The sequence below is a fragment of the Pseudophryne corroboree genome, chromosome 5 (assembly GCF_028390025.1).
Source record: "Pseudophryne corroboree isolate aPseCor3 chromosome 5, aPseCor3.hap2, whole genome shotgun sequence".
NCBI lineage: Eukaryota > Metazoa > Chordata > Amphibia > Anura > Myobatrachidae > Pseudophryne > Pseudophryne corroboree.
In genome coordinates this window covers 102,483,836-102,506,251 of record NC_086448.1, presented here as the reverse complement: position 1 = coordinate 102,506,251, position 22,416 = coordinate 102,483,836, and the positions used below count along the sequence as shown (strand labels likewise).

The window sequence follows — 22,416 nt, the reverse complement described above, 5'->3', positions numbered from 1 at the left end:
TGGCACTATAGGGGCATACGAGTGTATGGCTCGGTGGTTGCATGTGTATCTGGCACTGTGGCGGCATATTTGTATCTGGCACTGTGGGGGCATATGTGCAGGGGCGGATCCAGGAAAAAATGACAGGGGGGGCACCTTGTGCATGCCGAAGGCGTGCGGTCCATGAAGGTGTGCGTGGCCTCACAACAAGGGCATGACCTAGCAACAAGGGTCATAGCCTCAAAGGGAATATCGTATTCGTAAGACGGGAAGAGGGTGACACTTTGGAGAGGCAGCGGGTGACACGAGAGAGAGGGTGATGGGTTTATAGTGACGCAGGGGAGAGGCAGTGGATGAAGGAAACATAGTGGGAGACGGAGAGGCAGTGGGTGACAGAGAGAGGGTGACAGTGAGAGGCAGAGTGGGTAACACCGGGGAAAGGGTGACGAGGAAAAAGTGGGTGATGCCAGGGGGAGGTGGCAGTGGGTAACAAGGAGAGGGGGACAGGGAGAGGCAGTGGGTACCTAAGGTCTCTGTAGGAGTAAGAGGGAGTAGTGAGACATTTGTAGTGAGGTTTACAGAGGCATGAAGGGAAAGATTCACTGGGGAAACAAACATTATAGCACACGGTATGAGCCAAAATTCACATTATAGCACACGGTATGAGCCTAAATTCACATTATAGCACACGGTATGAGCTTAAATTCACATTATAGCACACGGTATGAGCCGAAATTCACATTATAGCACATAGTATGAGACAAAATTCACATTATAGCACACATTATGAGCCGAAATTCACATTATACCACACGTTATGAGCCGAAATTCACATTATACCACACAGTATGAGCCTAAATTCACATTATACCACACAGTATGAGCCTAAATTCACATTATACCATACGGTATGAGCTGAAATTCACATTATAGCACACAGTATGAGACGAAATTCACATTATAGCACACGGTATGAGCCAAAATTCACATAATCCTGCTGAGGAGTGAAAACACTGTCACCACCATGTGCTACCTCTCAAGCAACCCCACCACGCAAGAAGAACATCCTGAGAGGAGCCGCTACCTCTGCCAGCAGCCAGCCTCTAAATGGATGGTGGCCGCTGCTGCAGCCACGTCGGAGTCTCACACTGTCTAAAGCTGAGCTCCGGGCAGTACTGGTATATATCAAGATCAACCAGAATCCGTTGGTATCCTAAGTGAACAGGATTTTCCTGCCAGTTTGTGATATTAACCCCCGCTGCTCCTCAGGGTAAAGTGTCCGCAAACAACAGTGTGGTGGTGTGTACCTTTGACTCCCTTGAAGGTGGTCCAGTTGCCAGGCTCTGGTGGTACAATCACTTGTTCACGTCTTGGATAGGTTTACGAAGTCCGCCGGCGAAGCTCCTGTACAAGCCGCTATTAGCGCTAAGCGGCACTGTTCGGGATCAATGAGATCTGTGATCACAGCCTAACCGTCACAGATCTCATTGATCCCGAACAGTGCCGCTTAGCGCTAATAGCGGCTTGTACGGAAACTTCGCCGGCGGACTCCGTTAACCTGTCCAAGATGTGAACAAGTGATTGTACCCCCCCCCCCCCCCTGGATCCGCCACTGCATATGTGTATATGGCTCTATACTCGGAGGCATTATGTGTATCTGGCACTGCACTACTGGGGTCATTATGTGTAACTGGCACTATACTGTGGGACATTATGTGCATCTGACACTATACTGGGGACATTATGTGTAATGAGAACTACTGTGGGTATTGTGTGTAAGGCTGCTAATTGTGTGTGTGTGCGCATGTGTAGGGGGTGTGATTATATATTTATAATTTGATATCATAATATAAAATTGTGAGGCCAAGCCCACTTTCCCAGGAGCGTGCACACCTTCCCATATATATATATATATATATATATGGGCACTACTGTGTGGCATAACGTGTATAAGGGGTACTACTGTGTAGCATAACGTGAATAATGTACATTACTGTGCTGTGTCATGTGAGTAAGGCACACTACTGTGGTGTAATTTGAACTGGGGTACTATTGAGTGGCCACGCCCGTTTTTTGGCACACGTGCCTTCCCTATCTCAAATATTGGGCGGGGGGGGGGGGGGGGGGGGCAACAGTCCTTTACTTTGCCAGGGGCGCGCGGACACCTAAATACACCCCTGGCTACATGCATATTAGTTCAGTCCATAATGTAATCCAAACTCAGTCTAATTATCTGCCCATGGTCTCAGACTCGACAATATATATATAGATGAATCAACAGCCCTAAAAAAAAAATATTAATGTGCAAAATAAGAGTTCTGCCGTCCCTTATGCCTCCAATTTTTCTACGCAATCACATATGCTAAATACAAGCTCTCTCATCAGCGTTATCCTATATGATGTCTAGGTCAGTACTCATCTGCCTTAGATATTAGAAAATATATCAGGAGTGTGTTTACAGGTGCACAGCAATCCCGTGTCTGTCATGTGGGAGGAAGCCGCTTGCTGCCAAAAGCCCCTGTAGCTGTGAATATCAATACCGAAATGAGTCCTTTTATCTGATTAGGACAATTCCCTCTCTAATAGGCCCTACACACATGCCGATTTGTTTGAAAGATATGAACGATCTCGTTCATAAATGAACGAGAACTCGTTCATATCTTTCAGTGTGGAGGCTCCAGCGATGAACGATGCGCGGCCCCGCGCTCGTTCATCGCTGGTCCCCCGTCGGCTGTGCATGCAGGCCAATATGGACGATATCGTCCATATTTGCCTGCACTTCAATGGAGCCGCGTGACGGGGGGAGTGAAGAAACTTCACTCCCCCCCGTCACTGCCCCCCCGCCGCCGGGTCGCCCGTCGGCCGTATCGGCCGTCGGGCACCTCGGTGGCGGATCGGCGTGTCTGTAGGGCCCTTAAGTCAAAGCTGTTCTCCTGTTACACCGTCTGCAGTTTTGTTATGTCTGGTCAATGGAAAGCAGACTGATCTCCTGCCAGACTAGGGAGCAGCACACACTGACGCTGGGTACACAGCACAGGTGAAATAGCTGCTCTGGCTGCAGGTGAAAATTTTAGTGATGAGCACCGGAAATTTTTCGGGTTTTGTGTTTTGGTTTTGGGTTCGGTTCCGCGGCCGTGTTTTGGGTTCGAACGCGTTTTGGCAAAACCTCACCGAATTTTTTTTGTCGGATTCGGGTGTGTTTTGGATTCGGGTGTTTTTTTCAAAAAACCCTAAAAAACAGCTTAAATCATAGAATTTGGGGGTCATTTTGATCCCAAAGTATTATTAACCTCAATAAGCATAATTTCCACTCATTTTCAGTCTATTCTGAACACCTCACACCTCACAATATTATTTTTAGTCCTAAAATTTGCACCGAGGTCGCTGGATGACTAAGCTCAGCGACCCAAGTGGCCGACACAAACACCTGGCCCATCTAGGAGTGGCACTGCAGTGTCACGCAGGATGGCCCTTCAAAAAACTACTCCCCAAACAGCACATGACGCAAAGAAGAAAAAAAAGAGGCGCAATGAGGTAGCTGTGTGACTAAGATAAGCGACCCTAGTGGCCGACACAAACACCTGGCCCATCTAGGAGTGGCACTGCAGTGTCACGCAGGATGGCCCTTCCAAAAAACACCCCCCAAACAGCACATGACGCAAAGAAAAAAAGAGGCGCAATGAGGTAGCTGTGTGACTAAGATAAGCGACCCAAGTGGCCGACACAAACACCTGGCCCATCTAGGAGTGGCACTGCAGTGTCACGCAGGATGGCCCTTCCAAAAAACACCCCCCAAACAGCACATAACGCAAAGAAAAAAAGAGGCGCAATGAGGTAGCTGTGTGACTAAGATAAGCGACCCAAGTGGCCGACACAAACACCTGGCCCATCTAGGAGTGGCACTGCAGTGTCACGCAGGATGGCCCTTCCAAAAAACACCCCCCAAACAGCACATGACGCAAAGAAAAAAAGAGGCGCAATGAGGTAGCTGTGTGACTAAGATAAGCGACCCAAGTGGCCGACACAAACACCTGGCCCATCTAGGAGTGGCACTGCAGTGTCACGCAGGATGGCCCTTCCAAAAAACACCCCCCAAACAGCACATGACGCAAAGAAAAAAAAAGGCGCAATGAGGTAGCTGTGTGACTAAGATAAGCGACCCAAGTGGCCGACACAAACACCTGGCCCATCTAGGAGTGGCACTGCAGTGTCACGCAGGATGGCCCTTCCAAAAACTACTCCCCAAACAGCACATGACGCAAAGAAAAATGAAAGAAAAAAGAGGTGCAAGATGGAATTGTCCTTGGGCCCTCCCTCCCACCCACCCTTATGTTGTATAAACAGGACATGCACACTTTAACCAACCCATCATTTCAGTGACAGGGTCTGCCACACGACTGTGACTGAAATGACGGGTTGGTTTGGACCCCCACCAAAAAAGAAGCAATTAATCTCTCCTTGCACAAACTGGCTCTACAGAGGCAAGATGTCCACCTCATCATCATCCTCCGATATATCACCGTGTACATCCCCCTCCTCACAGATTATCAATTCGTCCCCACTGGAATCCACCATCTCAGCTCCCTGTGTACTTTGTGGAGGCAATTGCTGCTGGTCAATGTCTCCACGGAGGAATTGATTATAATTCATTTTAATGAACATCATCTTCTCCACATTTTCTGGATGTAACCTCGTACGCCGATTGCTGACAAGGTGAGCGGACGGCACTAAACACTCTTTCGGAGTACACACTTGTGGGAGGGCAACTTAGGTAGAATAAAGCCAGTTTGTGCAAGGGCCTCCAAATTGCCTCTTTTTCCTGCCAGTATAAGTACGGACTGTCTGACGTGCCTACTTGGATGCGGTCACTCATATAATCCTCCACCATTCTTTCAATGGGGAGAGAATCATATGCAGTGACAGTAGACGACATGTCCGTAATCGTTGTCAGGTCCTTCAGTCCGGACCAGATGTCAGCATCAGCAGTCGCTCCAGACTGCCCTGCATCACCGCCAGCGGGTGGGCTCGGAATTCTGAGCCTTTTCCTCGCACCCCCAGTTGCAGGAGAATGTGAAGGAGGAGATGTTGACAGGTCGCGTTCGCTTGACTTGACAATTTTGTCACCAGCAGTTCTTTGAACCCCAGCAGACTTGTGTCTGCCGGAAAGAGAGATCCAAGGTAGGTTTTAAATCTAGGATCGAGCACGGTGGCCAAAATGTAGTGCTCTGATTTCAACAGATTGACCACCCGTGAATCCTTGTTAAGCGAATTAAGGGCTCCATCCACAAGTCCCACATGCCTAGCGGAATCGCTCTGTGTTAGCTCCTCCTTCAATGTCTCCAGCTTCTTCTGCAAAAGCCTGATGAGGGGAATGACCTGACTCAGGCTGGCAGTGTCTGAACTGACTTCACGTGTGGCAAGTTCAAAAGGTTGCAGAACCTTGCACAACGTTGAAATCATTCTCCACTGCGCTTGAGACAGGTGCATTCCACCTCCTATATCGTGCTCAGTTGTATAGGCTTGAATGGCCTTTTGCTGCTCCTCCAACCTCTGAAGCATATAGAGGGTTGAATTCCACCTCGTTACCACTTCTTGCTTCAGATGATGGCAGGGCAGGTTCAGGCGTTTTTGGTGGTGCTCCAGTCTTCTGTACGTGGTGCCTGTACGCCGAAAGTGTCCCGCAATTCTTCTGGCCACCGACAGCATCTCTTGCACGCCCCTCTCGTTTTTTAAATAATTCTGCACCACCAAATTCAAGGTATGTGCAAAACATGGGACGTGCTGGAATTTGCCCAGATTTAATGCACACACAATATTGCTGGCGTTGTCCGATGCCACAAATCCACAGGAGAGTCCAATTGGGGTAAGCCATTCTGCGATGATCTTCCTCAGTTGCCGTAAGAGGTTTTTAGCTGTGTGCGTATTCTGGAAAGCGGTGATACAAAGCGTAGCCTGCCTAGGAAAGAGTTGGCGTTTGCGAGATGCTGCTACTGGTGCCGCCGCTGCTGTTCTTGCGGCGGGAGTCCATACATCTACCCAGTGGGCTGTCACAGTCATATAGTCCTGAGCCTGCCCTGCTCCACTTGTCCACATGTCCGTGGTTAAGTGGACATTGGGTACAACTGCATTTTTTAGGACACTGGTGAGTCTTTTTCTGAGGTCTGTGTACATTTTCGGTATCGCCTGCCTAGAGAAATGGAACCTAGATGGTATTTGGTACCGGGGACACAGTACCTCCAACAAGTCTCTAGTTGGCTCTGCAGTAATGATGGATACCGGAACCACGTTTCTCACCGCCCAGGATGCCAAGGCCTCAGTTATCCGCTTTGCAGCAGGATGACTGCTGTGATATTTCATCTTCCTCGCAAAGGACTGTTGGACAGTCAATTGCTTGGTGGAAGTAGTAAAAGTGGTCTTACGAGTACGACTTCCCCTCTGGGATGACCATCGACTCCCAGCAGCAACAACAGCAGCGCCAGCAGCAGTAGGCGTTACACGCAAGGATGCATCGGAGGAATCCCAGGCAGGGGAGGACTCGTCAGAATTGCCAGTGACATGGCCTGCAGGACTATTGGCATTCCTGGGGAAGGAGGAAATTGACACTGAGGGAGTTGGTGGGGTGGTTTGCGTGAGCTTGGTTACAAGAGGAAGGGATTTACTGGTCAGTGGACTGCTTCCGCTGTCGCCCAAAGTTTTTGAACTTGTCACTGACTTATGATGAATGCGCTGCAGGTGACGTATAAGGGAGGATGTTCCGAGGTGGTTAACGTCCTTACCCCTACTTATTACAGCTTGACAAAAGCAACACACGGCTTGACAAATGTTGTCCGCATTTCTGTTGAAATACTTCCTCACCGAAGAGCTGATTTTTTTGGTATTTTCACCAGGCATGTCAATGGCCCTATTCCTCCCACGGACAACAGGTGTCTCCCCGGGTGCCTGACTTAAACAAACCACCTCACCATCAGAATCCTCCTGGTCAATTTCCTCCCTAGCGCCAGCAACACCCATATCCTCCTCATCCTGGTGTACTTCAACACTGACATCTTCAATCTGACTATCAGGAACTGGACTGCGGGTGCTCCTTCCAGCACTTGCAGGGGGCGTGCAAATGGTGGAAGGCGCATGCTCTTCACGTCCAGTGTTGGGAAGGTCAGGCATCGCAAACGACACAATTGGACTCTCCTTGTGGATTTGTGATTTCGAAGAACGCACAGTTCTTTGCTGTGCTTTTGCCAGCTTGAGTCTTTTCATTTTTCTAGCGAGAGGCTGAGTGCTTCCATCCTCATGTGAAGCTGAACCACTAGCCATGAACATAGGCCAGGGCCTCAGCTGTTCCTTGCCACTCCGTGTGGTAAATGGCATATTGGCAAGTTTACGCTTCTCCTCCGACAATTTTATTTTAGATTTTTGAGTCCTTTTTTTACTTATATTTGGTGTTTTGGATTTTACATGCTCTGTACTGTGACATTGGGCATCGGCCTTGGCAGACGACGTTGCTGGCATTTCATCGTCTCGGCCATGACTAGTGGCAGCAGCTTCAGCACGAGGTGGAAGTGGATCTTGATCTTTCCCTATTTTTGGAACCTCAACATTTTTGTTCTCCATATTTTAATAGGCACAACTAAAAGGCACCTCAGGTAAACAATGGAGATGGATGGATACTAGTATACTTATGGATGGACGAGCGACTGCCGACACAGAGGTAGCTACAGCCGTGGACTACCGTACTGCGTCTGCTGCTAATATAGACTGGATGATAATGATATAAAAAATATATATATATCACTACTGCAGCCGGACAGGTATATATTATATAATGACGGACCTGCTGGACACTGTCAGCACTGCAGACTTCTAAAGTAAGCTACTAGTATCAAGAAGATAGAAAAAAAAAACACAACAGGTAGGTGGTATACAATTATGGATGGACAAGCGACTGCCGACACAGAGGTAGCTACAGCCGTGGACTACCGTACTGCGTCTGCTGCTAATATAGACTGGATGATAATGATATAAAAAATATATATATATCACTACTGCAGCCGGACAGGTATATATTATATAATGACGGACCTGCTGGACACTGTCAGCACTGCAGACTCCTAAAGTAAGCTACTAGTATCAAGAAGATAGAAAAAAAAAACACCACAGGTAGGTGGTATACAATTATGGATGGACGAGCGACTGCCGACACAGAGGTAGCTACAGCGGTGGACTACCGTACTGCGTCTGCTGCTAATATAGACTGGATGATAATGATATAAAAAATATATATATATCACTACTGCAGCCGGACAGGTATATATTATATAATGACGGACCTGCTGGACACTGTCAGCACTGCAGACTCCTAAAGTAAGCTACTAGTATCAAGAAGATAGAAAAAAAAAACACAACAGGTAGGTGGTATACAATTATGGATGGACGAGCGACTGCCGACACAGAGGTAGCTACAGCCGTGGACTACCGTACTGCGTCTGCTGCTAATATAGACTGGATGATAATGATATAAAAAATATATATATATCACTACTGCAGCCGGACAGGTATATATTATATAATGACGGACCTGCTGGACACTGTCAGCACTGCAGACTCCTAAAGTAAGCTACTAGTATCAAGAAGATAGAAAAAAAAACACCACAGGTAGGTGGTATACAATTATGGATGGACGAGCGACTGCCGACACAGAGGTAGCTACAGCCGTGGACTACCGTACTGCGTCTGCTGCTAATATAGACTGGATGATAATGATATAAAAATATATATATATCACTACTGCAGCCGGACAGGTATATATTATATAATGACGGACCTGCTGGACACTGTCAGCACTGCAGACTCCTAAAGTAAGCTACTAGTATCAAGAAGATAGAAAAAAAAACCACAACAGGTAGGTGGTATACAATTATGGATGGACGAGCGACTGCCGACACAGAGGTAGCTACAGCCGTGGACTACCGTACTGCGTCTGCTGCTAATATAGACTGGATGATAATGATATAAAAAATATATATATATCACTACTGCAGCCGGACAGGTATATATTATATAATGACGGACCTGCTGGACACTGTCAGCACTGCAGACTCCTAAAGTAAGCTACTAGTATCAAGAAGATAGAAAAAAAAAAACACAACAGGTAGGTGGTATACAATTATGGATGGACGAGCGACTGCCGACACAGAGGTAGCTACAGCCGTGGACTACCGTACTGCGTCTGCTGCTAATATAGACTGGATGATAATGATATAAAAAATATATATATATCACTACTGCAGCCGGACAGGTATATATTATATAATGACGGACCTGCTGGACACTGTCAGCACTGCAGACTCCTAAAGTTAACTACTAGTATGAAGAAGATAGAAAAAAAAAAACCACCACAGGTAGGTATACAATTATGGACGAGCGACTGCCGACACAGAGGTAGCTACAGCCGTGGACTACCGTACTGCGTCTGCTGCTAGTATAGACTGGATGATAATGATATAAAAAATATATATATATCACTACTGCAGGACAGGTATATATTATATAATGACGGACCTGCTGGACACTGTCAGCAGAATGCGTTTATAGAATAAAAACACCACACGACGAGTGTTTAACTTTTTCAGGCAGACAATCACAATATACTGGTGGTCACTGGTCACTGGTCAGTCACACTGGCAGTGGCACTCTAGCAGCAAAAGTGTGCACTGTTAAATATATGTACTCCTGCTATAACTGCTCCCCAGTCTCCCCCACAATTAAGCTGTGTGAGCACTGAGCACTCAGCACAGTCAGATATACATAGATGATGCAGCACACTGAGGCTGAGCACAGATATGGTATACTGTTACTGTGTCACTGTGTATCGTTTTTTTTCAGGCAGAGAACGGATTATATTAAATAATAATAAAACTGCACTGGTGGTCACTGGTCAGTCACTAGTAAATTCTGCACTCTCTGAGTACTCCTAAGCTCCAGTAAATCAAGTGTCTCACTCTCACTATCTATTTCTATTCTAAACGGAGAGGACGCCAGCCACGTCCTCTCCCTATCAATCTCAATGCACGTGTGAAAATGGCGGCGACGCGCGGCTCCTTATATAGAATCCGAGTCTCGCGATAGAATCCGAGCCTCGCGAGAATCCGACAGCGGGATGATGACGTTCGGGCGCGCTCGGGTTAACCGAGCAAGGCGGGAAGATCCGAGTCTGCCTCGGACCCGTGTAAAAAGCGTGAAGTTCGGGGGGGTTCGGTTTCCGAGAAACCGAACCCGCTCATCACTAGGTGAAATACGTTTGCTAGCATTAAGCAAAAGCGATACACACTTTTCATGTTTGCTACAGTGTGTTCTTATTATCCCGAAAACAGAATGTGAAACTAATCAATGTCATGTGGCTTGTGTCTGAAAATAACTGGTTTATATAATGCCCTTATGAAAGTCATTCATTAGACTTAAAGGGTAGCTCAGTGTCAAGGGATGTTTCCCCAGAGGAGGGGGCCCGTGTGCACCTCTGGGTGGGCCCCCTCCTCTGAACGGTGCTGTAGACTCTGGAATTGTGCCAGAGTATACTGCGCATGCGCAGGTGTCCGGAGACCAAATTGGCTACCGTGCATGCGCAGTGGCCATTTTGGTGGCAATTTCTGCCACGATCGCTGCGCCTGCCGCTGTACTCCAGTAAGGTAACTATTTAAATGGGTGCAGTGTGGACCCCCTTTCCCCCCCTGGACCCAGGGGCCCGTAACATTACACGCATTATGGAAACGCCAATGTCAGAGTTAGACTGGGGCATGAAGGTCCCATCGGGGGAATGCAGTGGCAGGGGGCCATGTTTATGGGTGTTGTCAGTTTCCAGAGGGGGTGTGGCCAGCCACTACAGAGGTTTGGCTACCCATTAGAGAGTGTATGGTCTAGAGCAGGCCTGTCCAACCTGCGGCCCTCCAGCTGTTGAGAAACTACACATCCCAGCATGCCCTGACACAGTTTTAGCATTCTCTAACAGCAAAACTGTGTCAGGGCATGCTGGGATATGTAGTTTCACAACAGCTGGAGGGCCGCAGGTTGGACATGCCTGGTCTAGAGCCCATGATAAATATATATAGTAAATACTGCTAGTGCATGCATAATAATTTAGCAGATTACATAGAAACAAAGAATGTGACGGCAGATAAGAACCACTTGGCCAATCTAGTCTGCCCCATTTTTTTACCATATTTTTATATCAAACCTTATTTGATCCTTATTTCTTTGTAAGGATATCCTTATGTCTATCCCATGCATGTTTAAATTGCTCTACTATCTTAGCCTCTACCACCTCTGATGGGAGGCTATTCCACTTGTCCACTACCCTTTTGTGAAGTAATTTTTCCTCAAATTTCCCCTGAACCTGCCCCCCTCCAGTCTCAACGCATGTCCTCGTGTCCTGTTGCTTCTCTTAATTTGGAGAATATTTCCCTCCTGGACTTTGTTAAATCCCTTGAAATATTTGACATTTTCTATCATGTCCCCCCTTTCCCTTCTTTGCTCCATACTATACATATTGAGATTTCTTAGTCTTTCTGGGTATGTTTTGTGATGTAGGCCATGCACCATTTTAGTTGCACTTCTTTGTACAGTCTCTAATGTATTAATATCCTCCTGAAGATATGGCCTCCAGAATTGAACACAGTATTCTAGATGATTCCATACCAATGACCTATACAGTGGCATTATTACTTCTTTCTGCTGCTGATTCCTCTCCCAATGCAGCCAAGCATCTGACTAGCCTTCCTCATTGCCTTGTTACATTGCTTACCTGCCTTTAAGTCACCTGAAATAGTGACTCCTAGATCCCTTTCCTCCTCAGTAGTCTCCAGTATAGTGCCATTGATACTATATTTAGCCTTTTGATTTTTGAGTCCCAATTGCCTTAATTTACATCTTTTGTTGGCATTAAACTGTAATTGCCATGCTCTTGACCATTCCTCTAGTCTACCTAGATCATCAATATTTTATTTTACCCCTCCCGATGTGTCTAACCTGTTGCATAACTTTGTGTCATCTGCAAAAAGGCATACTTTCCCTTTAATGCCATTTGCAATGTCACCAATAAAGATATTAATAAAGCACTGGTCCAAGTACAGATCCCTGGGGTACTAGACTGGTAACACCAGGGATCTGTACTTTGACCAGTGCTTTTAAAGTAATAAGTGAAATGCACTGTAGAGAATACACCATAGTCCTGTGCAGTATAAGGTAACATGTATAATGTATAATTAGTGCATCGTCTAGAACCGATCCCTAGAGGGGTGGTCTTCAGGTTGCCGGCTGTCGGGATCCCGGCGCACAGTATACCGGCGCCGGAATCCCGACACCCGTCATACCGTCACTTTTTTTCCCTCTTGGGGATCCACGACCCCCCTGGAGGGAGAATAGATAGCGTGGTGCGCGTAGCGCCTCACCGTGCCCGCAGCGTGGCGAGCGCAGCAAGCCTGCAAGGGGCTCATTTGCACTCATCCAGCTGTCGGTATGCCGGCAGTCGGGATTCCGGCGCCGGTATGCTGGTCGCCGGGAGCCCGGCCACCGGCTTACCCTACTACACCCTCCCTAGAGGAGGAGGTACCCAGCTCCATTCATTAGAACGTGTACAATTTACCATCATTATGGGCGCCATCAAATAGTCCCATGCCTTCACAGAATGACACTGGGACTGTGAGCCGGAACTTCTGCAGTTTAATCATTTCTTCAGACCACGGACATTCCCTGGAGATTAGAGGCTAATTGCACCTATGCTGATGCTGAATAACCGGGTGTGGTATGGTAGGTAGATAGTAACTAGGTCGACAATAACTAGGTCAACAGGGTCTCTAGGTCGACAGGGTCTTTAGGTTGACATGGTCTAGGTCGATAGGTCAAAAGGTCAACATGAGTTTTTTATGTTTTTTTTGGTGTAGTTTCCTTCGTAGAGCGATCGGGAACCCCAATTAGTGCACCGTGTCCACTCGCATGGCTCGCTTCGCTCTCCATGCTTCAGGCAAGGTGCCTTGCTTCGCTCAGCACAGATTACCGTTCCAAACGTAGTCCACGTGGATCGGAAGTATGAAAAGGTTAAAAAAAAAAGAAGAAAAAAATCGTGAAAAACTCATGTCGACCTTTTGACCTGTCGACCTAGAAACCCTGTCGACCTAGTTACTGTCAACCAATAGTGGTGGACCTAGAGACTGAATCCCGAATAACCAATGAAAGCTAGAGTTTTCATATTTGTCCCTTGAATATTTTTGGTTGTCTGTTCCCCTACTTTAAAAACGGGTGGTCTTCAGGTTGCCGGCTGTTGGGATCCCGGCGCACAGTGTACCGGCGCCGGAATCCCGACAGCCGGCATACGGACACTTTTTCTCCCTCTTGGGGGTCCACGACCCCTCTGGAGGGAGAATAAATAGCGTGGTGCGCATAGCGCGCCACTGTGCCCACAGTGCGGCGAGCGCAGCAAGCGCGCAAGGGGCTCATCTGCGCTCGCCACGCTGTCGGTATGCCGGCAGTCGGGCTTCCGGCGCCGGTATGCTGGTCGCCGGGAGCCCGGCCGCCGGCATACCCTACTACACCCTTAAAAACAATTAGGTACTTCTCAGCTCTACTCATGTGGTCATCGCTGTATCTCTTGTTGTATGTATTTAATTGTCGTTGACTGGAGATACGTTTCATTAATACACAAACGTATCTGCATAACACTGATGTCCAGCTCTCCTGTTGTGGTTTGTTTCCCTGTAGTTGATTTTGGTAATTCTGTTATATTAGCTAAAGTAATGCTGAAACGTCTGTTTAATAATGCAGCGATTTTTGTTTTGTTATTTCTCTCCTGCAACAGCCTGTGATGCAGCTTACACACAAGAGACCGGTGTGGTCTCCTCTCCAAACTATCCCAACAACTATCCCAATAATAGGGAATGTGTGTACACGCTGACTGCCGACATCAACAAACAGATTATGCTGAACTTCACCCACTTCAGCCTGGAACGGACGTCTGATTGCATAAAGGACTATGTGGAATTAAGGCAAGTACAGGTCATTTTGTTGGTGTTAAAATCACTGGAAAAGTCATTTTGGAATATTTCACAATTTTTTTTCAATTTAATAACACCAGTGGGTAACAAGGCGGCAGTGCGCTCTGCTGTGCCACCCTGGCCCCCTGAGTGCATGACAGCATGATGTCGGGCAGAGGGGGTGGGGCTGCCAGCAACTGGAAGTGCAGCACTGCCAGGAGAGTCCTGAGGGCACATTGGGGGAGATGTACAAAGCCCTGTAAAGTGATAAGGTGGGAAATGATAAAGTACCAGCCAATCAGCTCCTAACTGTTATTTTTCAAACAGGGCCTGCGACATGGAAGTTACGAGCTGATTGGCTGGATTTTTATCACTCCCCTGATAAAGCCAAATATTTATCTTATTTAAAACCCTTTAAGAGGTCTAAGAACACTGTACGCTATTGACGTATGGAGTACCGTAAGGGTACGCACGTTGCATAGCAATCGCTTAGCCGTAGTCGAGACGCTCAAGCGTCACGTTCGCTCACGGCCAAGAGATCACAGGCAGGCACGCTATTGGCTGCCGACTAACGTAATGGTTCGCTATAGCGTAGCGGACGCTCGGGACCACGAGGAGATCACCAGCGGCGCTGACGCTCACAGTGTTAAACCTTTATATGTAAACCATGAACAATGTATTATACAGGAAAACCTTAGTGTAGTGATAGAGTGTAGATGCAACACAGTGTAACCTTATTAACTTAAAAGCTGTTCGAGCGTCACCGACGCTCTGAGAATACTTAACACTATAAGAAATACACAAATACCGGGCTTAGGGTCTAACGCCTTATATGAATGTTATACTTGAAAAAGAATGATACAATACAAGTCATACACTACAATATAACATAGACTAACTAACCAGATAACTACACAGGAAATACAATACAATTACGTTTAAGGGAAAATAAGAGAGAAAGAGGAGGAGAGAGAGAGAGAGAGATATGGCTCACAATAACAATAAAGACAATATGATTGCGGAGAAAACTTACGCACAAGGGGAACGATCGCATGCGCCTTTCTGAATATCCAGCTCCCGATTATCAGTGATGAGAACCGTTGAAGAGAGAGTGAGCTGGATATGATCGGCTTGTCTATTTATGCCCCACACACAATACAATTCAACGGTCCCTACAATCTCATTGTTCATTGGACACAGGAATTCGTCTTCGCATTATAACAAAAGGTCATAGGTTGATTCATACAGGTGGGCTGAGACCATTTCCAACTGCTCAGGTGGGTGGGAAACTAGGTTTCCCGCCGCATGGATAAGTAAGTGCAAATAATAGTAAAAGTACATAAACTTCTTATGTCCATAACTATTCGCACGAGCGATTAATCCGCTTCAAACCAACACCGGAATATTGCTAATTAAATACTCTTCCGATGGATACTAAACACCACTGTATAACCCTTTTCTGACCCTTCGTATCAAACAAAGAGGGATCTCTTTGTTCATGAACATGCTACATTAACTAAACTTTCAGATTCTATCAAAGGGACCATAATCTACAAAATACATTATATGGTTAAAATATGTAACGATCGAGTCGCACGCTAGACGCACATAAACCTTACCGTAAATGCGCACACCGTGCGCCTGCGGGTGCCCGCAGCGGCGAGTATGCGCACGCACGGCAGGGCTCATGAACGTGCAACAGGCACTCGCATGAGGTGCAAATATGGCAGTGTGTATCGTGATATTTTTCTGACTTTGACAGTCCACCCTTTGGCAGTCAACAATAACTGCCACTTCCTAAAACATTTCAAAACGAGAAAAATATATGTCAGGTGTAAATACATTTCCATGGTTGGGTAAGGGAGGAGAGAAGAAGGTGTGAAAAGGGTATGACCTAGTGAGATAGCAGAAGCATGTGTGTATGAATCCATGTTTGGGGGGTCATGTATCATCGTGCCGTACGTGTTTTAAATCAAGCTTCGAGGTATTGCGAAGTATACATTTGAATTCCTTCTTATCCCGCGATACGGGTCTGTGAATGGGCTGTCAAACTTTACCGAGCTCTTTTCGGCTTTTTGTTGCAACAAAAATGGGGGAGCACATTTTAGTTGATGATACATGAATGGGGGAATATGTGATTGCTGATATCTGTGCCTGTATTCCCTATCGACTATGTGTGTCATTACCTGAAGGTTGTAGAGATGAAGATAAAGAACAATTATGGTAAATGCAGTGGTATTCTATGTCAGGTTAATGAACATTTGTCGGTTGAGGTCTTGTCTGGTGTCTGTTGAATGCAGTCTTCTTTGGGCTTTTGCCAAAAAGTGTGGGCAAAAAGCTTTGTCAATGTCCATAGACTTACAAAAGTGTTGGGCTAGCGTAAATTTAACATTTCTAGGGAAACTGGGGGTCTATGGCATAGTTCATCAATTATCTGTGTATAAGGTTGTCAAAACTTCTTCTTTAATCCATCTGTTGTCTGTGTGCAGGATCATCAAATTCCTCGTCCAAGTGGGTCTTTTTACCTTGGAGAAAACGGAAAAACAGGTGAAAGAAACGGACCGTATAATCGCATTTTCATCACATCCTTGGCCCTCATTCCGAGTTGTTCGCTCGGTATTTTTCATCGCATCGCAATGAAAATCCGCTTAGTACGCATGCGCAATGTTCGCACTGCGACTGCGCCAAGTAACTTTGCTATGTAGAAAGTAATTTTACTCACGGCTTTTTCATCGCTCCGGCGAACGTAATGTGATTGACAGGAAATGGGTGTTACTGGGCGGAAACACGGCGTTTCAGGGGCGTGTGGCTGAAAACGCTACCGTTTCCGGAAAAAACGCAGGAGTGGCCGGAGAAACGGTGGGAGTGCCTGGGCGAACGCTGGGTGTGTTTGTGACGTCAACCAGGAACGACAAGCACTGAACTGATCGCACAGGCAGAGTAAGTCTGAAGCTACTCTGAAACTGCTAAGTAGTTAGTAATCGCAATATTGCGAATACATCGGTCGCAATTTTAAGAAGCTAAGATTCACTCCCAGTAGGCGGCGGCTTAGCGTGTGTAACTCTGCTAAATTCGCCTTGCGACCGATCAACTCGGAATGAGGGCCCTTGTCTCTACCGTTGGGTCATAGATCAAATCCATTGGAATTACAATTTCCTCACTCCTTAGACTCATTACCCTGGTACTACGTTTGCACTTCATTAAAACCTGACCGCATCTAAATATCAAGCCAATCGATATGACAACACCCAAGATACATAGGAGAAACTTCCCTACATCCATTATGACTCCTTGAGCCCATTCTCCTAAACCAGAGAACCAATTTCGCGGTTTCAACCATGACACCCAACCAGTCAGCTCATTACCCACAGCAGCAAGGGTGAGATTGTGTCTCCTGCGAAATTCCCACTTTAATTGGAGAATGTCGTCCATCTTTTGGTCTATGACCTCGACCGGATCCTCGGTACTATTCGTAATATATGTGCAGCATTTCACGCCGTACTGCGTTGCCAGTGTGACACAATATCCACCTGTCACTGCTGTGAGATAATTAAGAACCATTCTATGCTGAACCAGTTCTGTTTTATAAGCTTGAAGCTCTCTTCCAGTATACCTAAAAGTGTCATCATACATTTCTGTGATATTATCTAACAAATTTGCAAGCGCAGAGATGTATCTATAGTTCAGCACTCCTCTAGCGGTGCGAGTGAAATCTAGCGCAAGTAGAACCTGAATCCCGGTGGATTCATGGATCATGTCAGAGGCCGAATGCTCTGTCCTTTCTGTCAGTTGCCTTTTAACTACGTGCTCGTAGTGGGTGTGAGTATAAGGAGCTTGGGCACCACGGTGTATATCTTTCATTTTGGCATGTGATACAGTCATTACTTCAGGCAGTACTTTTCCAATATAACACAATCCTTCAGAGTTTGGGGCAAGCCACTTATACGCCTTCCTCCCGCATATGAAATATGCATCATCGGGGAGAACATATGGGACGGAGTAGGACATAACCATATTACACATCCTCCATGTGAAATCTCCTACCCCTAATTCTCCCATCTGACTAGTACACGTATCCGTTTGTACGATATGTGCACAGTATCCTGGTGATACCTCTCCAACTCTCGTAATCCTACTTCCTAGGGTATACCTATATCGGAAAGATTTTTCTCTACTGGCTATGTGGCGTATAAGCTCTGTATCTGTAGGCATTCTATCTGCTCTATATGAAAAGGTCATGGTTTGGTTACTCCATGACACTTCCCAATTTCCCGGCTTTCGGGGATTGGTAATGTTAAAACATATTAGGGATCTATCCACATGATATTGGTGGAGCTTCAAACTAGGAGGACTGGAGATATTAAACCTCCTGTCCACCGGTCTCCCACCCTTTAGCTCAAGTACCTCCCCTACCGTTAAAGGAAATGGTACTAGCCCTGATTTGCTATGACCTTGAGGTACTTGAGAGCATACCCAACAATCTGTTTGGTTTAACACACTACCCACTAAGGAGTGATAGTCACTCAATGGATGCCGGTCCATGTGGATATTAAAACTGGATTGGCATTTCTTAATGCACCCATCCTCAACTACATTGTCACAGAGCTTACAGATACAGTTTTCTTCAGCTAACAATCCTTCACAATTCCTTCTATTATCAATGCTATCGGATCGTTTTCTGATACTCGCCTTTACTTGTTGGTTAAGTTGTTCTTGGAAAACTACGCCTCCATCTTTGTCATCAGAACCCATTCCAGAACCTCTCTCGACCTCCATGGTACTCTCGCCGGAACAGACTGCTCTGGTCAACATCATGGTCAACAGGAAAATCCGTATCACAGTCTCTTGGGGCAAGTCCATCTTATAGGAGGAAACGGAGAAGAATGAGAAGGGGAAAAAAAATAATTTGAGGGAGATAGGGTGGGGTTTGGAGAAAAACAATAAAAGGGAACAGGGAATCGACAACTGCTTTCGATCTTGTGATTTTCAATGCTCAGGTGCTGCCTCAGTCCTCTTGGAACAGGCACTCCAGTGATACAACTTCCTCTACCGTCTGTTCCTTATCACGGGACCTCTCTGGATCAGCAACCTTCTTACAGTGGGACGAATGAACCCAAGTCTCTCTCTCTGCAACCTTCAATGCTGTAGTGCTAGTCAATAAGACTTGGTATGGTCCTTCCCATCTGTCAATAAGGCAACCTGAGCGTAGAAAATTCTGTATCATTACATAATCCCCAGGTTCAATGTCATGACAATTACTATCTGGTAAATCAGGAATCACTAACTTCAAATTATCATTTTGATTCCTTAGCTGTTTTCTCATGTTAACCAGGTATTTTACAGTCACTTCATTGTTACACTTCAAATCATCCTGAGGGTTAATCATAACATGTGGTTGTCGACCAAACAAGATTTCAAAGGGGGACAGATTAAGAGGGGACCTGGGAGTGGTTCTGATGCTGTATAGTACAATGGGTAAAGCTTCTGGCCATGTCAATCCTGTTTCTGCCATAACTTTGCTCAGTTTATTTTTAATAGTGCTGTTCACTCTTTCCACCTTCGCACTCGCCTGGGGACGGTATGGAGTGTGCAGCTTGCTATCAATTCCCATCAACTTACACATTCCTTGAAAGACATCACCTGTAAAATGGGTACCCCTATCACTTTCAATTATTCTAGGGATACCATATCTACATACAAATTCCTGCACAATTTTCTTAGCAGTAAACAGCGGTGTTTGTGGCCGCAGGAAATGCTTCGACCCAATTTGAGAATACATCTATACAAACAAGTACATATTTCAAATTTCGACAAGGAGGTAATTGTATAAAGTCAATCTGTATTACCTGAAAAGGGCCGCCTGTAGGTGGGATATGAGATGGTTCTGTTGGTATTGCCTTTCCGATATTCTTCCTCAAACAGGTAAGGCATGACATTGCTCTTTTACCTGCATGAGATGAAAATCCTGGGGCGCACCAATATGCTCTTACCAACTTGCACATTCCCTCCTTGCCCAGATGAGTCAGCCCGTGTGCTGCCTCAGCTAAACATGGAAGATATGCTCTGGGGGCCACTGGTTTACCTTGTCCATCCGTCCAGAGTCCTGAGGACTCCTGGCCATATCCCTTTGCCTTCCAGACTGCCTTTTCCTGTGTGGAACACAAATTTTGCATTTCACACAACTTCTGTGTGTTGATGGTATTAAATACCATCAATTGTGTGGTGTCTGTCTGTCTGGGGGTACCAGCTGCTAACTTAGCAGCTTCGTCTGCTCGGCTGTTACCAAGTGATACTGGGTCCTGGCTATATGTGTGTGCTTTACACTTAATAACAGCCACTCTGTCGGGTTCCTGTATTGCTGTTAGAAGCCTTTTGATGTGAGCTGCATGCGCTACTGGTGTACCAGCTGCCGTCATGAAATTTCTGAGGCGCCATAGGGCTCCGAAATCATGAACTACCCCGAAGGCGTATCTAGAGTCGGTGTAGATATTGGCTGACTTGCCCTTAGCCAATTCACATGCTCTGGTTAGGGCAACCAGTTCAGCAACCTGGGCTGAGTGAGGTGGGCCTAGCGGTTCTGCTTCTATGGTGCCTTGGTCATCTACGACTGCGTATCCAGTACACAAGTCTCCCGAGTCTGGCTGTCTGTGACAACTACCATCCGTGTAGAAGGTAAGATCTACATCTTCCAGTGGGTTGTCACTGATGTCAGGCCTTGCGGTAAAATTTTGGGTCAAATATTCCAAACAATCATGTGTGTCCTCCTTTGTATTAAATCCTCCTTCCCCACCACTCTCATCCTCCACCCTTTGTGCCTGTCCAGGCACACCTGGGAGATATGTTGCAGGATTTAATGCACTGCATCTCCTTATGGTGATGTTTACGGGGGCCATTAGTGCCAATTCCCATCTTGTAAACCGCGCTGATGAGACGTGCCTGGTTTGGGCAGAATTTAACAAGGCTGACACTGCATGTGGTGTATGAATTGTGAGGTTGTGACCTACAACTACATCTTCGCTTTTTGTTACTAGCAATGCTATCGCAGCAACGCTTCGCAAGCATGTGGGGAGGGATCGCGCTACCGTATCTAGCTGAGCGCTGTAGTATGCTACCGGCCTGCTGGCATCACCGTGCTTTTGGGTTAGGACGCCTGCCGCGCAACCAGCACTTTCTGTTCCGTACAGCTCAAAGGGTTTCCCATAGTCTGGCATACCTAATGCTGGTGCCTGCGTTAGGCACTGTTTAAGTTTCTCAAATGCCATCTCGGATTCGTCTGTATGCGAAATCCGATCAGGTTTGTTTGATGAGACCATCTCCTGCAAAGGTAATGCCAGAATGGAAAATCCTGGGATCCAGTTACGGCAATACCCACACATTCCTAAAAACGTTCTGATCTGTTGCTGGGTTTGAGGCAGAGTCATGTCTCTAATTGCTTGAATTCTATCAGCGGTCAGGTGTCTCAGTCCTTGTGTTAGACAGTGTCCCAAATATTTTACTTTAGTTTGGCATAATTGTAACTTGTCTTTGGAAACCTTGTGTCCTGTGTCTGAAAGATGAAACAGGAGCTGTTTCGTATCCTTCAGGGACGCTTCCAATGAATCTGAACACAGTAGTAAATCATCCACGTACTGTATCAATATTGATCCACTCTCTGGTTGGAAAGACTGTAAACAATCATGCAAAGCCTGGGAAAATATACTTGGACTGTCTATGAAACCTTGTGGTAATCGAGTCCATGTGTATTGGACTCCTCTGTATGTAAATGCAAACAAATATTGACTGTCAGGAAGTAGGGGTACCGAAAAGAAAGCGGAGCAGAGGTCAATAACAGTGAAAAATTTCGCAGTGGGAGGGATCTGCATAAGGATGACAGCTGGATTTGGCACTACGGGGAACTGACTCTCAACTATTTTGTTAATCCCCCTTAGATCCTGCACTAGCCTGTAACCCCTCCCCCCACTCTTTTTCACAGGGAAGATGGGACTATTGGCAGTGCTGGATGTTCTTACCAGAATGCCCTGTTGTAGCAAGCGCTCTATTACGGGATACACTCCTAACTCCACCTCTGGCTTCAGAGGGTATTGTGGGATTTTTGGAGCTATCCTACCATCTTTTACTTGCACAACTACCGGAGCTACATTTGCCATTAATCCAGTGTCTTGTCCATCTTTTGTCCAAAGTGACTCTGGTATCTGGGATGTCATTTCTTCTACTTGGGATGGAGTCCTATTTGTCATAACGGTATGTGTCATTAATTTTGATGGGGAGTCTAACATGTCTCGCACTTCCTGAGCGTGATTCTCAGGTATGTCCAAGAATACACCTTCAGGAGTACAATAAATGACGCACCCCATTTTACACAATAAGTCTCTTCCCAGGAGATTAGTCGGTGCCGATGCAGCCAGCAAAAAGGAATGCTTGG

General features: G+C 46.3%; 1 protein-coding gene across 1 annotated transcript in view; it reads left to right on the top strand.

Annotated features, from left to right (window-relative positions):
• The window catches only part of CUBN (cubilin), a 729,033-nt gene that overhangs the window by 136,039 nt on the left and 570,578 nt on the right, over positions 1 to 22,416 (top strand). Inside the window, exon 22 of the mRNA XM_063921523.1 lies at positions 13,820 to 14,006. Within this exon, the coding sequence (XP_063777593.1) occupies positions 13,820 to 14,006 (187 nt within the window). The remainder of the gene's footprint in view (positions 1 to 13,819; positions 14,007 to 22,416) is intronic.